Genomic DNA, 17796 nt, shown 5'->3' with positions numbered 1-17796 from the left:
TCCTGGATGGTGAACATTCCCAAATCCCTCAGCCTCTCCTCATAGACCTTGATCATCTTTTGTTGCTATCCTTTGTACCTTCTAAATTTTGTCCATGTCCTTTTTGAAGTGTGACCTCCAGAACTGCACACAATACTCCAGGTGGGGTATGATCAATGCAGTATAAAGCGAGACTGTGACATTTTGTGATTTTGATGTGATGCCTCTATTGATATAGCTGAAAACTGCATTTCCTTTACTGCCATGTCACATTGTCTGCTCATGTTTTAACTTACAGTCCACAAGTACCCCAAGATCTCATTCACACACACTACTACCCAGAAATGTATTTCTCCTGCAATATGCATATTTCTTATTTTTATGACCCAGATGTAGAACTCTGCACTTAGCCTTATTGAATTGCATCTCATTTTCATTTGCCCACTTTTTCCAGAATGTTCAGATCTTGCTGAACTCTGTCTTCTGGGGTGCTGGCTACTCATCCCAATTTGATGTCATCTGAAATGTAATGAGGAGTCCTTCCATCATCTCATCCAGATCACTGATAAAATGTTTAAAAGTACTCAGTACTTCAAGTTTATTCATCAGAATATCTTGGAGAAGTCATACTGAAATTCAAGTGTTGTTGTTGTTATGTGCGAAGTCGGGTCCGACCCATCGCGACCCCATGGACAATGATCCTCCAGGCCTTCCTGTCCTCTACCATTCCCCGGAGTCCATTTAAGTTTGCACCTACTGCTTCAGTGACTCCATCCAGCCACCTCATTCTCTGTCGTCCCCTTCTTCTTTTGCCTTCAATCACTCCCAGCATTAGGCTCTTCTCCAGGGAGTCCTTCCTTCTCATGAGGTGGCCAAAGTATTTGAGTTTCATCTTCAGGATCTGGCCTTCTAAAGAGCAATCAGGGTTGATCTCCTCTAGGACTGACCGGTTTGTTCGCCTTGCAGTCCAAGGGACTCGCAAGAGTCTTCTCCAGCACCAGAGTTCAAAAGCCTCAATTCTTTGATGCTCGGCCTTCCTTATGGTCCAACTTTCGCAGCCATACATTGCAACTGGGAATACCATAGCCTTGACTAAACGCACTTTTGTTGGCAGGGTGATGTCTCTGCTTTTTAGGATGCTGTCTAGATTTGCCATAGCTTTCCTCCCCAGGAGCAAGCGTCTTTTAATTTCTTTGCTGCAGTCCCCATCTGCAGTGATCTTGGAGCCCAGGAAAATAAAATCTGTCACTATCTCCATTTCTTCCCCATCTATTTGCCAGGAATTGAGAGGGCCGGATGCCATGATCTTTGTTTTCTTGATGTTGAGTTTCAAGCCAACTTTTGCACTCTCCTCCTTCACCCGCATCAACAGGCTCTTTAGTTCCTCTTCACTTTCTGCCATTAGAGTGGTATCATCTGCATATCTGAGGTTGTTGATATTTCTCCCTGCAATCTTGATCCCAATTTGTGACTCCTCTAATCCTGCATTTCTCATGATGTGCTCTGCATACAAGTTAAATAGGCAAGGCGACAGTATACAGCCTTGCCGAACTCCTTTCTCAATTTTGAACCAGTCAGTGATTCCATGTTCAGTTCTCACTGTTGCTTCTTGACCTGCATATAAATTTCTCAAGAGACAAATAAGATGCTCTGGTATTCCCATCTCTTTAAGAACTTGCCACAATTTGTTGTGCTCCACACAATCAAAGGCTTTAGCATAGTCAATGAAGCAGAAGTAGACGTTCTTCTGGTACTCCCTAGCTTTCTCCATGATCCAGCATATGTTGGCAATTTGATCTCTAGTTCCTCTGCCTCTTCGAAATCCTGCCTGTACTTCTGGAAGTTCTCGGTCCACATATTGCTGGAGCCTAGCTTGTAGGATTTTGAGCATAACTTTGCTAGCATGAGAAATTAGTGCAATGGTGCGGTAGTTTGAACATTCTTTGGCATTGCCCTTCTTTGGGATTGGAATGTAAACTGACCTTTTCCAATCCTGTGGCCATTGTTGAGTTTTCCAAATTTGCTGGCATATTGAGTGTAGCACTTTTACTGCATCGTCCTTTAAGATTTTGAATAGTTCAACTGGAATGCTGTCACCACCACTAGCTTTATTGATGCTCAGACTTCCTAAGGCCCGTTTGACTTCACATTCAAGGATGTCTGGCTCCAGGTCAGTAACTACCCCATTGTGGTCATCAGGGATGTTAAGCTCGCTCTTGTATAGTTGTTCTGTATAATTTTGCCACCTTTGTTTAATCTCTTCTGCTTCTGTGAGGTCCCTACCATTTTGGTCCCCTTTCATACCCATCTTTGCATGAAACGTTCTCTTCATATCTCCAGTTTTCTTGAAAAGATCTCTGGTCCTCCCCATTCTATTGTTTTCTTCTATTTGTTTGCACTGTTCATTTAAGAAGGCATTCTTATCTCTTCTAGCTTTTCTCTGGAATTCTGCATTCAATTGGGTGTATCTTTCTCTTTCTCCCTTGCCTTTCACTTCCCTTCTCTCCTTAGCTATTTGTAAAGCTTCCTCAGACAGCCATTTTGATTTCTTGCATTTCTTTTTCTTTGGGATGGTTTTAGTTGCTACCTCTTGTACAATGTTGCAAACCTCAGTCCATAGTTCTTCAGGCACTCTGTCTATCAGATCTAATTCCTTAAATCTTTTTGTCACCTCTACTGTGTATTCGTCGGGGATATGATTTAGTTCATACCTGAGTGGCCTAGTGCTTTTCCCTACTTTCTTCAATTTAAGCCTAAATTTTGCAACAAGAAGCTCATGATCTGAACCACAATCAGCTCCTGGTCTTGTTTTTATTGACTGGATAGAACCTTTCCATCTTTGGCTGCAGAGCACATAGTCAATCTGATTTCTGTGTTGACCGTCTGGTGATGTCCATGTGTAGAGTCGTCTCTTGGGTTGTTGAAAAAGAGTGTTTGCTATGACCATTGTATTCTCTTGACAAAATTCTACCAGCCTGTGCCCTGCTTCATTTTGTACTCCAAGGCCAAACTTGCCTGTTATCCCGGTTATCTTTTGGCTTCCTACTTTAGCATTCCAATCCCCCATGATGATAAGCACATCATTTTTTGGCGTTGCTTCTAGAAGGTGTTGTAGGGCTTCATAGAACTGATCAACTTCATCCTCTTCAGCAGCAGTGGTTGGGGCATAGACCTGGATCACTGTGATGTTGAATGGTTTGCCTTGGATTCGAACTGAGATCATTCTGTCATTTTGGGGATTGTATCCCAAGACTGCTTTTCCTACTCTCTTATTGATTATGAAGGCTACTCCATTTCTTCTGCGAGATTCTTGTCCACAGTAGTATACCTGATGGTCATCTGAATTAAATTCACCCATTCCTGTCCATTTTAGTTCACTGATTCCTAAAATGTCGATGTTCAGTCTTGTCATTTCTTGTTTGACCACGTCCAGCTTACCTTGATTCATGGATCTGACGTTCCAAGTTCCTATGGAATAAAAATCTTTACAGCATCGGACTGTCTTTTCGCCACCAGTTACTTCCACAACTGAGCGTCCTTTCGGCTTTGGCCCAGTCGCTTCATTCATTCTGGCGCTACTCGTACTAGCCGTCTGCTCATCCCCAGTAGCATATTGGACACCTTCCGACCTGAGGGGCTCATCTTCCGGCGTCATATCGTTATGCCTATTGGAACTGTCCATAGAGTTTTCATGGCAAAGATACTGGAGTGGTATGCCATTTCCTTCTCCAGTGGATCACCTTTTGTCAGAGCTCTCAGCTATGACCTGTCCGTCTTGGGTGACCCTGCACGGTATAGCTCATAGCTTCACTGAACTACGCAAGCCCCCTTGCCACAACAAGGCAGCGATCCTTGAAGGGGGGAAATTCAAGTAAATAACAACAAATGAGTTTCCACGATCTACTAAACTTGTCACCCGGTCAAACAAGGAAATGAGGTTGGTCTGACAGGACCTGTTAGAGATGATGCACAAGAGCGATGAAGATGATCTGGGGCCAAGGGACCAAGCCCTATGAAGATAGGTTGAGGGACTTGGGAATGTTCAGCCTGGAGAAAAGGAGGTTGAGAGGGGACATGATAGCCCTCTTTAAGTATTTGAAAGGTTGTCACTTGGAGGAGGGCAGGATGCTGTTTCTGTTGGCTGCAGAGGAGAGGACACGCAGTAATGGGTTTAAACTTCAAGTATAACGATATAGGCTAGATATCAGGAAAAAATTTTCACAGTCAAAGTAGTTCAGCAGTGGAATAGGCTGCCTAAGGAGGTGGTGAGCTCCCCCTCACTGGCAGTCTTCAAGCAAAGGTTGGATACACACTTTTCTTGGGTGCTTTAGGATGCTTAGGGCTAATCCTGCATTGAGCAGGGGGTTGGACTGGATGGCCTGTATGGCCCCTTCCAACTCTATGATTCTATGATTCTATGATTCTATGAAACTGACTTCCCCAGATCAACAAATTGTCATTCAGATGCTTGCAGATCACCCCCTTTAGAATCTGCTCCATTATTTTCCCTGCAATTGTGGTCAGACTCACTGGCCTGTAGTTTCCTGCATTATCTCTCCTGTCTTTTTGGAAGATAGGGATAGCATTCACTCTCCCCCACCTTTCCTGTCCTGCAAGTGGTCCTAAAGATGATGCACAAGAGTTCTGCAAGCTCACCATAAAATTCTTTGAGCACAGTTGGGTGCACACCATCCAGCAAAGAGGATTTGACTCATCCAGTGAAGCTAGGAGACTCTTGACAGCCTCTCCGTTCATTTCAATCTGCCACTATGCCTTGCCTACAACCATCCCTAGATGTGTCCATATTCTTTTGGGAAAACACTGAGGAAAAATATATACTGAGCTTTTCTGCTTTCTGTCAGAGTCCCTCTACCTTCACCCCATCTTCAAACAACAGCAGGCCTATTGCCTCATTTACCTTACATTTGCTCCTCGCATATCTGAAAAAGCTTTTCTTCCTATAGTGCACTTCCGTGTCCAGTCTCAGGTCACTCCCAGCTTTGGCCTTTCTGATGATTGACCTACAGTGCCTAGTAACCTGTAGATACTCTTCATTAGAGGTCTGATCTTCCCTCTATTTCTTGAACATTTCCATTTTCTTAATTAACTCCTCCTGACGTTTTCTGTTCATCCAAACAAACTTTTTAGATCCCCTACCATGTTTCCATCTTGCTGGAATAGTCATGGCTTGAGCATGCAATAGCTCTTGTTTAAGGAGTACCTACCCTCTACCTGGTGCTTTCTCTTCCAGCATTCTTGTCCATAGGATGACTCTCATATCTTTGAGTTTTTAAAAATCTGTCCTACAAAAGTCGAACAGATGGGTTCGATTCTGCACTTCCCCACATGCAACCAGCTGGGTGACCTTGGGCTCACCACAGCACTGATGAAACTGTTCTGACCGAGCAGTGATATCAGGGCTCTCTCAGCCTCACCCACCTCATAGGGTGTCTGTTGTGGGGAGAGGAAAGGGAAGGCGACTGTAAGCCGCTTTGAGCCTCCTTCGGGTAGAGAAAAGCGGCATATAAGAACTAACTCTTCTTCTTCTTATTGCCCATGCTTTGGATGTTGATATATAGGCATCTGAAAACCCTTACCCTTTGTTCTATTTGACTCGTCCTTCCCAGGAGCACCATTGGTATTTGCTCTTCTATATTACAATCCCTATGTTGGACATCTCTTTCCCCTTGTGGCTTCAGTTTCAAGCTCTCCTGATCAATCTCCCCAGGTTCCTGCCAAATACATTCTTCCCCAACTTGGATAAATGAAGTCCATCCTGTGCTAGCAGGTCTTCTATAAAACCTGTTCTGTCATTCCAGAATCTAAATCCCACCAGCCGGCACCACCAACATGGCCTGCAGTTCACCTCCATTATCTTCAGCTCCTGACTCATTCCTCTTAACCTAACAGGCAGGATCGAAGAGAAAACCACTCATGCCCCCATTCATTTCAGCTGCCTCCCAAGATCTTCATCATTAGTCTTAAAACATGCAGTTCTGTTCATAGCCCTGTTGTTTATTCCCACGTGGACCATCACAAACGGGTAGGGATCCATAGGTTTTATCAGTTTCGACATCCTGTCCATAATATCTTTATCATTGCCCCTGGCAAGCAAAACACCTTTCTAACTAGGGGGTCAGGCCTAGCCACATGCTGTTCCATGCCCCTCAGCTGAGAGTCACCGATGATTAACACTTTCCTTTTCCTTTGGATGCAATTTCCTTCTGTCTCCTTGCCCTCTTCACTCCATCTTTGAATTTGTTATCAACTTCTGATTGTAGGAATCCTCCGAAATCCTCCAATCTTGGTCCTATGGGAAACCACTTTGTTCTTCTCACACCAGGACTGAAAGACTTGCCAGTGTCATTATACACTCTACTAGTAAACTTCATTCTGGAGATTGTAATGTGTTGATTATATGCCATGAGTAGCCTATTTCCTTAAATTGCTGCCACTACACTTCCAGGATGGAGGAAGAAGCCCTGGGAGAGAAGACTCCCTTCTGTTGGAGATCCACCAAGGAGGGTTGGGGAATTCCCTAGGTCCTGGAATCATATTCACCAATGCCAGAAACAAGCTGTAAAAATCACTTGGGCTTGGAGGTCTATTATGATCTGGATCTTTTTGTAGAGAAGTTCTAGTAGAGGAAAGGCGTACAGAAGTTGGTCTGGCCACCAGCAGTTCAGAGCATCTAATCTCACTGTTTGAGAATATTTGGACTTGGAGCCATACTGGGGATCTGGCAGTTGATGGGTGATGTAAACTGATCCACCAGAGCCCTTTCTAACTTTTGACAGATGGTGAGAAGCATCTTTGGATTCAGCTTCCACTCTTACTGATCTAGTTTTCTTCACCTTAACCAATCAGCTACCATGACCTTGATGTATGCCAGACAATTTACTGTCCAGTTTTGGATTCAAGTCTCATGTTGTATGTGTGGATCACCACATGCTTCCCCTCCAGCAATTTGTTAAAAGCCCAGAGACTGAGAAAAATCACCTGCAGTCTGCCTGAGTTGGAGACCATGATCCCTGAATTACTGTGTTCCCAACTCATGAGACTGGAATAGATTGTAAGCCGGGTTTAGGGGGCTTCCCTTAATGGAGATTCCTTCTGGAATCTTCCTGGTGATATTCACCACTAGAGATCCTGTATCATCTAGCTGAGAAGGGGAACAGAAAGCTGACGATGCTGCACAATCTCATTCTAGAAAGGCAATAGAATTCTCTCCAGGGGGTGTGCATTGAACTTGGCCCATGAGATAACATCATGGCAAGACACAAGCATTCCAAGGAGGCTTGCCAGAGACCAAGTGGGACTTCTGCACCACTTCCTATATTGGTGATCCTGGCATAGGAAGACCATGTCCACGGAAATATCCAGCACCACTCCCAGGTAAAAGATCTTCTGTGCTGGAATAAGGCAGTTCTTCTCACTGCTGAGCACAAAAGCATGGGTCTGAAGACAGGAAATGGTCTGGTCCATATCCACCAATGCCTTGGGAAACTGAGGATGATGAGAATATCTTCTAGGTAAGGGAAGACTGAGACTCCCTGTGTACACAGAAATACAACCAGGAAAACCAGCACTTGGAAAATACCCAGGTATTTACTTTAGTCCAACAGGGAGAGTCCAGTAGTGGAAATGGATGTTGGTGTAAGTTAAGCACAAGGAAGCATTGATACGCTTGGAGGATTGGTCCACCAAAGCAAGGAAATCTCCTTCATTGATTACTGCCACTGTTGATCTAAAGGTCTTTGTCTGGAACTTTTCTTCTTGATCTGTTTGTTCAACTATTTCAGGTAGGAGATTGCCCTCACATCTTCATTGTTATTGAAAACCAAAAAAGGATGGAGTAGATCCCAGATATCCTCTTGCCCTGGCTCTATTACTTCTATAGGGAAAGATGGTTTATTGTCTAGAGACTGGAATGGTGTTTGATTGAGGATCTGGATGACTTTGTCTCAAGGCAGAAATCTGAGTTCCAGGGAGTAGCATCAGAGGCTATGTCCAAAACCCACTGGTCATGACTGGAGTATTCCCAGATCTATATGAAGTTTAGTAGAGAGCTCCAGATGTTCTGAGGGTCAGTTTGGTGAAAGGCAGAGGGAGGTTTCTTACCTCCTTGTATTGCCCTGGAGGCAGGCTTGCTAGAACCAGCTGAGGCTTTGGCATATTCCTGTTTTCCTTTAGCCCTATAGGATCTACAACTGGAATTAGGTCTGGAGTCCTGAAAGGACTGAAACCTCTCCCCTGCAGTTCTGCAGTGCCTTTTTCTTGCCTTTACCGTCTATTAGACCAGATATTTATCCAGGGCATTCCTAAAGAGGTTGAAGGGGATGCTGGCCACCTGAGCATGGGAGTCGGGTGCAGCAGCACACTGACATTACAGGCCACAGCTCTGGCTGAAAGCTGGATGGCATCAACAGATGCATCTGCTGTGAAGGTTACTCTATTAGGGTGCTTTCTATTAAGTTGTCCTTGGGCTACTTCAGGATGTCTTTATCAGCTGAGGAGAGATCACAAGCCCAAACATCAAAAGATATCTTTAGCAATCAGCAGGGTGAAGATGCCTGCAGAGCTGCTGAGGATGCCTTGAAGTTCTTATGGAGGGCCTGGTTGGTCCTTGTATTGCAGGGATCCCTCAGAAGCCAACTCTCTCCATCCTAAGCATAATTTTACAAGCCTCTATCTTGACCCCCTTAGTTGTGTCTTTCCTACACTGAAACGGTCCAGCCTCTTCATGCTTCCTTCATAGAAAGGTACTCTAATCCTTTAAGCATCTTGCCGACTTCTGTACTTTTTCCAGCTCTGCAATGTCTTTTTTGAGATACTGTGACAAGAACTGCACAGTATTCCAAATGAGGCCACGCCATAGATCTATACCAGGACATCATAATATTGGCTGCTTTATTTTCAATCCCTTTCACTCCCTCTTCCATGCTCCCTCCCTCCCCATGCATAGACCTTTACTCTGCTGTTTGTGAAGGGGGAAGTGATCTAGTGGGGCCAAGCCAGATTGCTCATTGTATCTGGAATGGGTTCAGTTTTGGTTTGGCCATCTTCAGAAGCACAAAAATGATACCTGCTGGGGAAATATTTTGTGAATAAACCTTACATCACTTATTCTTTTGCATGCCTCTAAGCAAATGGAAGGAAAGAAATAGCTGTTTTAAAAAATCAATCTTCAGTACCAGTGCAGGAAGTATAGTATAAATAATTGAGAAGGTTGAGGTATAAATGCAAAAATAAAGAATAAGCAATATACTTTGTCCAAATATATATGGGAACGATTCATTTTTTAGGAGTAGCGTATTTGCCCAGTTCTATGATCTGGAAAGGTTTTATGGAAAATAGACAGACAGTACCTTCATCACTGGCTGGGCAAAATACTTGGCACTCCAGTCACAAAACCCTGTCTGCATTGTGGCTGACATGAAGTTCTTGTGTCCGACAGTGTCATCGGCATCATCAGCTGCCTGTTGAGGAAAACAGTGATAAAATGAAAGTACAAACCTTTCTCATGCCCTTTTCTTTTGGACATTGGCTTCATATGGACTACAGAACCAGTTGCTGTAATACAAAGATATCAGCAGAAGACAGCACAGCTAGGACTTGATCCAGGCTTATTGGGAGCTCAAGGACAGCTAGATGCATAACGGCCAAATTTTGCCCATGTATATTATATTGCACGGGATGTGCCTAGTAAAAACCTCAATGCATCTTGATCACCCACAACTCTACTGGAGTTGCACTGACCATATTTATCTTCTTCTATATCACAAACACCAACACTCCCTTCTGATCCTGTTCAGAAATTCTGTTCATTGTTATATGGTATTAAATATAATCAGATTCCTTCCACAGACTGAAGTATGGAACGCTGTTATGAGTTACAAACATCCAGTAGCCTTAAGTGTAAGGCAGGAATCAGAATGCAATGAGATAACAGCAGTTTGGAAGACCCTTATCTTACCTGATCTGGGCCCTTGTCAAACATTTTCCTTGTTCTGGGAAACTGGTGTGAATGGGGAGTGTACTGCACCCCGATGCTGCCCACATTTGCAGGTCTTGCAGATGAGATGTCCCGATTGACAGGCTGCTTTGTCACATCATTTGTCAAACTGGAGCTACTTGCGCTAGGGGTTGGTGGCGATCCTCTGGTAAAGGGGAAAGGAATATGAATGAATATAGTACTGGGAATGTTCAGGCTGCCTTTACCAAAACTGGTTTCAAGTCTCCCTGCTGCTCTAGCTATCTTGTTTTTTTCTTATGGATACAGCAATAATATTTTAGTTCCTTGAAGTGGTAACATTTGGCCTCACCTCAATGGCATCAAAGAAAATCTAGGTATCGTCTGTATTTTACAACCAAGTGTGAATGTGGATGCCACAATTTGTTTTTCACACATCAGCGACCAGAATGTCTGGTTATCCTTGAGTGAAAGACTGCTATTCAGTGAAAATGAAGTCTGTACAGAGACTTTCTTCTCTTCTTGGCAAGGTTCCAAAAAGCACTTGACCAATCATTTTTTCCCAAAGAACAGATTATTCTACATGTTAGAAAGAAGTCTGAATTTTACAGTGATAGAAAGGTTGCTTAATGATTGTTTTAATACTTGGGTATAAACAGGTTCACAATATACATACATAAGGCATGACAAGACACTTATGACTCCTTTCCTTACAGGACTTGGGACACACTTTTTTATAGCATGGAGATTAATCTCTCCTTGCACTGAAAAAATGAAATTGCTCTAACAATGAGTTATATATTATTTTTAACTAATGGGTTTGAATCCTCCTTGGTGGACAACAAAAAGTAGCTCTTTTAAGGAAGTGCAATATTCTTTGCAGTGATTGTACCAGATCATTATGTAAGGGGAGAGATGTAAATGAAATTTCTCTGATGTGAAAGCTCAAAGTTCACTATTTCATAAAGGGAGGGTTGGAAAACCTATAATAGTCAAAAGGCAACATTCCCATCTTATCTCTCCCCTGCTATAGTCTTCTAGACACCTCTTCCAGTTTGGTCTTTCAAGGGTAACTGGGGGGAGTGGGAATACCATGTGGGAGGAAGTAGTATGGGAGCTACAGTGGGAGAGGAGGTCTCAGAAAAATTGCCCTCCCATTCTCCCATGAGCAAAACCAGAGTATAAGAGCCAAGACTAAATACGAACAGAATTCATGCAAACACGCCCCCCCCCCCCCCCGGCACAAAGGCCCTTTCTGCACTCATCCTCTCAATTTTCATAGTGTAGGATGTGTCTTGGGTTAATTCAGTAGTAGTGTGAACAACTCGGCATAGAAACAACCCCCTCCTCCCCGTTTCCAAAGAATAATCCTTGGTGCAGTACCCCAAAGAAAAGAATTGGGGGTTTTGTGCAGGGGTGAGGGGACTGGAACTAGTGTTTTGATTAACTTCAGGATTGGTCCAATTAGTGATGGGTGTGTTTATGTTAACAGGAAGGCATTCCTCAAATTGCTGTGTTTATTCTTGGGTGTCAGTTCTTATCCAAGTTGAAATGCATTTAATGTCTTAGCCCCCACCCCCACCCAATAGTACACAGTCTATCACAAGCTACCCTATCCTTCCTCCTCCCCTGCATTCCCAAGGAGGCAAGAAAAAGCTCAATTTGGCAGCAGGTAGCCCTCTCCCTGCCTCTCTTCCACTCTCAATGAGGCAGCAAAACACTCACTTTCTTGAGTAAAACCATCAGGAAAAGCTTTAGATGGTGTTTCTCTGAACTAACTTTCAGCCTCTTTAGTGACTTGGGTGGGAGGGAAGTAGCCTAGAAACAAAGAGGCTGTGAGTTCAATTCTGGCTTGGCCAGTAATTTTCCCCATCAGTTGACAAAACCTTATCCCCTCCTCCTTTACTCTTCCAGGTTCTGCATGCTGATTCTGGATGATTCCATTCGCTTTTATTTATTTTTTTGCTTTTGAAAAGCAAACATTTTGCGTCATGCTAGTACCAGTTTATCCATGTAGCACTTTGTAGCATATGCTACAGGCCCCATGGTTCAAAAGGCCCCACATACTGTCTTCCTGGCAAAGCCTCTGACTTGCATGACAGACAGCCTGCCAGACAGCGCATGCAGAGACAACATGCATGCATACTTCTGGCACTCTTCTGCCCCACTGGCTTTGATTGAGGCAAGGAGCCTCATTGCCTGGATCATCAAGCTGCAGAGGAGGAGTCACAGATGTCCTCCACTGCAGCCTGTGAAATGATGGGGCAACCCATCCCCAAAGAAACAGACTTCCCTAAAAGAAAACCCTTGCAGGGAATGCCACAGCTCCCCCCAACCAATCTGGAATAGCCATTTAAGGACAAAGCTGAAGGCAGCGGGTGTGGGGAGGACTGTGGGCAGCTTGGAGATGCTGGGTGTCAGCTGAGGCAGGAGGTCCCCCTCTGAACTGCAATGAGTAGCTGACACATGTAAATGGGTTTCCGGGAGAGACATTAAATCTCTAGGATTGGAATTATAGCCCTCAAAGAGGATGACTGTTTCTGAGAGTGACATATTTTAAGTATTCTGGTAATGGATTAATAGACTCCACAGTGGAATGACAGTCCTGGAGACTGGAATCATTACTCTGGTATTGCAACGACAGCCCCCAGAGTAGAATGACAGTCCACAGGAGTAGTATCCCTGCCCTGGTAAATGGAATAACAGCCCTGATAGTGGAATTATTGGGAGTTGTATAAATCTACTGTTCCTGGAAAGACAACCACCAGAGTGAAATGATGGTCCAAATACACTGCTCTCAGACTGGACAGAATTTATTTATTATTTATTATATTTATATATAGCCCTTCCCTGAGCCTCAGGGCGGTTTACATGGAACTGTACAAAAATACAGATAACATCATAAATTGAACAATAGAGATACAGACATAACAGGAAAACCACAACATAATGGAACAAACATGATGAGAAAGTCCATTTTAACTGTAACATACTGATGGCCCCGTGGGATGGACATGTCAGTGATGGTTTTCATGGGAGGGAGGGCTCAGGGGCCACTGGGAAGTGAATGAATTCAGATTGACCTCAACCAAAATCCTGGAGGAAGAGCTCCCTTTTGAAGGCCCTACTGAACTGTTTAAGCTCCCCCAGTGTGGCATGGCAGTCCCTGACATTAGTATCCCCCCCCCCACCTCTTGGACTGAGATAACAGTCCCAAGGGTGGAAGGAGGGTTCCTGGGATGACTGCGTTCAGCGCTCTGAGACAGCCCCATATGTGGAATGGTGGTTCCTGGGACTGGAATTATTACTTTGAGACTAGAACGACAGCCCACTGAGTCCCTAGAATTAGGATACCTGTTCTGCTGAGGTGGGAGGGAATCCTCTGAACCATAGTGAGTGGCCATGGCTGACTCTTCATGTTTATAAGTATTGTGCAATTATTTTAGTGGTAATATAGTGAGCTATTGATTAACATTGTGTTAATGTTATTGTTTTTTGTTTTGTTTTAATGTTATTGTTTTTTGTTTCAATGAAGAAGCAAAATGAAAGCCTGACCCACTTGCAAAGTGAAAGTGAGTTGGCATACAGAAGACACAAATACACCCGAGGGGAATGCAGGGCAAAATGTAGGGAAAGGCAGTGCATAAATAGTCACTTGTATAAGGTATAGGTAAGTAACTTACCCTACTTGATGTATGTGCATGCCCTTGTTGGTAGGGCTGGCTGGGGCAGACTGAGTGAGGGAGGAGGTATCAAGGATGCGCTGGGGCCGGGCATTGACAGTTGCCTAGGAAACAAAAGATTAAAAAACTGAGAGGGAGAAAATGCCAGCCTCTTTTCAGCATTGGTAATAAAACGAATTTTCACAAATTTGAATAACATCACAATCAAATGAAGCACAATGGAACCATCACTCTTCAACATTGCTGTGATATTATTAGACTACTTAGATAGACATTTACTACAAAGGACCTATATCTGATTGCCTGTTGACAAAAGGCTCATAATTAATTTTTAAAAGTTGTTATCATTCATGTTGGCCCATGCAACTCCCCGCCGCCCCTAAGTTCCGGTGAACTAGAAAGATTGCACATTTTGTTTATTATTCACAAATAATATGCAATCGCTTCTTTCTTTAATGTAGTAACATTTGCACTGGCATTTCAGAGGACAACCTGACAAAGGGGCAGTAGAATATTTGAGGTTATCTTTATGACTGAAAGGAAATTTCATTAAATTATCAATCTGATGAAATATGAGAATTTGGCTTGATGCGTGTTCAGCATAAAGTCTCCCATAAAAATGTGTAAAAACGTTTACAGAAATGGGAACATGTAAATTTGCAACAAACAAACATATGTGCATAATGCTTTAGTACAATTCTAACCTGTGGGAGAAGAAAACACAAAATGTTCAGGGACGAAAAATTACTGTGCCCATAAACTGAGATTCTCAACTGCAAACTGTCTTTTGATATGGAGGTGAGGGGAATATAGCTTTTTGGGCAATGACTTAAAAACAACAACAGGAAAATAAATGCAGCAGTTCCTGCAATTCCCTAAAGGCAACAATAGATAAACCTCCTTTATCACATCTTGAAAACTTTAGCAGGAGATGGAAGGTAGGGAAGAGAGGGCAAGAAAGTGTAAAGACCTAGGCTTCTAATGCAGTATTCTTGGAGGTGTGTCACACCCAAACGAGATTGAGATGATGGCCATTATAATCACAGTAGCTGTACCAAAAAAAGCATAAAGAGCCATCAACAAAGTCTTTGGGAACTTGAAGAAATAAACAGCACAGACCACAGAGAGTATATTACATAATACCTCCATTTGCACTTCACACTCTGATTGCTGGGTACATGCTGATGGATTGCAGCTGTTGTGCTTGAGAGGAGGGCAAAGTACTTATGAACTCCATCCCTGGAAGGGATGGATAATTTGTGAATTCCTAATGATGCAGAAAACAGGGCTGCAATTGCTATTCATCAAGTGGTGTTCTGTGCACACATGGGGACTGGGCTTTGGCAGGCCTGCTATGGAGAGTGGCTGCTGTGAACCTATGCGTCAGCCCAGAACATCAACATCAGGGATAGGAAGGAAGGATGTGTGCCTGTGCAGAAGACCACTTGATGAAACAGGTAAGCGCAACCTTGTTTTCATCTTTGTGGCTTCTATGCAGTCCCACAAAATTGAAGTCCCACCAAACTGCTGATGTACATTCCTACATTATTAGCAAGATCACTCTACATGGAGGAGAGTGTGGGTATCATCAGCAGAAAATTGATTTTCTGGGTCATTTTTTGGCAGGCTGAACATGCCCTAGTAATATAACCCTCCTCCAGGTATGTTTTGCCAAGTATCTCATTCTGTCTTTTATGGCTGATTCTGTTCTCTGTCTATATAGCTGATTACCTTAAAAATCTTGGGTGTGAATTATTGCAGTAGACAGTCACTTGTGGGGACTCTCTACTTGGCCTGATCACTAAGACAATGCTATCTCCAGCCTTTAGAATGTTGCTAGCGGAAAAACATCATCACAACTGCATATGAAGAAAGAGAATAGTCCAAAGGAGAATGAGGGGATTGACTTCTTTATAGAGCCCCACTTTACTACTGCAACACAAATCCAAAGTGAGTGAGATAGCACTCGGAGCCACTGGAACTCAAGAACAGATTTTAGTCCCTTGCAGAAGAGATGGAAGCAACATCAAAAGGCAGAGGAAGAACATGTTCAAAACAAGGAAAAACAAATTCAAAGATGGAGTGAACAGGGCATGGGGATAGGAGGAAATGGCACTCAAAGGAAAAGGTTTGTCATCAGGAACTCCGCTGAGGGGCATGGAACGGCATGTGCCTGACTCCCTAGTCCAAGAGGTGCGTTGCTTGCCAGGGGCAAAGAGTAAAGATATTATGGACAGGATGCCTAAACTGATAAAACCATTTGTGATGGTCCATGTGGGAACAAACAAGAAGAAGAAGGAGTTGGATCTTATATGCCGCTTTTCTCTACCTGAAGGAGGCTCAAATCGGTTTACAGTCGCCTTCCCTTTCCTCTCCCCACAACAGATCCCCTGTGAGATGGGTGAGGCTGAGAAAGCCCTGATATCACTGCTCGGTCAGAACAGTTTTATCAGTGCCATGGCGAGCCCAAGGTCACCCAGCTGGCTGCATGTGGGGGAGTGCATAATCGAACCCGGCATGCCAGATTAGAAGATTAGAAGTCCACACTCCTAACCACTGCACCAAACTGGCTCTCAATACCAAGATGGCCATCAACACAATTGCTCATATTAAGGCTGATTATGAAGATCTTGGGAGGCAGCTGAAAGGAATTGGGGCACAAGTGATTTTCTCTGCCTGAAAAGGGAAGAGGAATTAGTCGGGAGCTGAAGATAACAGAGGTGAACCGCTGGCTGTATTGGTGGTGCAAGCAGGAGAAATTTAGATTCAGGGGATCACGGGACAGATTTTCTAGAAGAAGGCCTGCTAGCACAGGTGCTTATCCAAATTGGGGAAGAATGTGTTTGGCAGGGACGTGAGGAAATTCATCAAGAGAGCTTTAACCTGAAGCCGCAAGGGGAAGGAGATGTCCAGCATAGGAATTCTACTGTAGGAAAATACCAATGGTCCGCCCAGGAAAGATGCATGAAATAGAACGAAAAGGAAGAGACTTCAGGTGCCAATATACCAACGCCAGAAGCATGGACAATAAAAAGGAAGAGCATTTCAGGAGGAGCTCAGGAAGAAAAAGGAAATGTTCAGGAAACGGAGGGAAGGACAGAACTCTAAAGAAGTGTATCTGTAGGTTACTAAGCACTATAAATCAGCCATCAGAGAGGCCAAACTTGAAGTGAGCTGAGACTGGACAGGGAAACCCATTATATAACAAGAAAAGCTTCTTCAAATAAGTGAAGAGTAAATATAATGTAAATGAGGCAATATGGCTGCTGTTGGGTGAAGATGGAGAGACTCTGACAGAAAACAGAGAGAAAACAGGAAGGCTCAGTTCCTATTTTTGCCTCTGTGTTTTCCCAGAAGAATATGGACACACCTAGGGATGGTAGCAGGCAAGATATAGTGTCTGGGTGGCAGTGGACAAAGCAGTTGTAGAGAGACACCTGGCTGCACTGGATAAGTTTAAATTCCCTGGGCCAGATGGTGTGCACCCAAGAATGCTCAAAGAACTTTCTCTGGTGAGCTTGTGGAACCCTTGTCCATCATCCTTAGGACCTCTTGGAGAATTGGAGAGGTACCAAAAGACTGGAAGAGAGCAAATATTATCCCAATCTTCAAAAAAGGGAGAAGAGATGACCCAGGAAACTACAGACCAGTGACTCTGACCTCAATTGTGGGGAAGATAATGGAGCAGATTTTAAGGAGGGATCTCTACAATCATCTGAAGGACAATTTGTTGATTCCGGGAAGACAGCATGGATTTATCACAAACAGGTCCTGCCCGACCAACCTGGTTACCTTCTTTGACCGAGTCACAGGCTTTGTTAGATCATGGAAACTCATTTGCTGTTGTTTGCCTGGATTTCGGTAAGGCTTTTAACAAGGTTTCCCATGATGTTCTGATGGGTAAACTGGAGGAATGTAGACTGGATTAGGTGGATACAGAATTACACCGAAAGAGTGGTTGTCAGTGGTATTTCATGAGATTGGATGGAGGTGAGCAGTGGGGTGCCACAGGACTCAATATTGAGTCTGGTACTTTTCAACATTTTTATCAATGATCTGGTCAAGGGGGCTGAGGGACTCATTAAATTTGTGGATGACCTCAAACTGGGATCTGAACATGCTTGAAAAGTGGGCAAATGAGAACAAGATACAAATCAATAA

General features: G+C 43.7%; 1 protein-coding gene across 5 annotated transcripts in view; it reads right to left on the bottom strand.

Moving 5' to 3' along the window:
• RPTOR (regulatory associated protein of MTOR complex 1) overlaps nucleotides 1-17796 on the bottom strand; it is a 520373-nt gene that overhangs the window by 82416 nt on the left and 420161 nt on the right. For all 5 annotated transcript variants that reach the window (XM_077328221.1, XM_077328217.1, XM_077328219.1 and 2 more), the window contains 3 exons: nucleotides 13636-13739; nucleotides 9956-10139; nucleotides 9348-9458 (listed from right to left, as the gene is read on the bottom strand). In XM_077328221.1, the coding sequence (XP_077184336.1) occupies nucleotides 9348-9458; nucleotides 9956-10139; nucleotides 13636-13739 (399 nt within the window). The remainder of the gene's footprint in view (nucleotides 1-9347; nucleotides 9459-9955; nucleotides 10140-13635; nucleotides 13740-17796) is intronic.

The sequence above is a fragment of the Paroedura picta genome, chromosome 3, assembly GCF_049243985.1.
Source record: "Paroedura picta isolate Pp20150507F chromosome 3, Ppicta_v3.0, whole genome shotgun sequence".
NCBI lineage: Eukaryota > Metazoa > Chordata > Lepidosauria > Squamata > Gekkonidae > Paroedura > Paroedura picta.
This window is presented reverse-complemented; position numbering and strand designations above follow the sequence as displayed.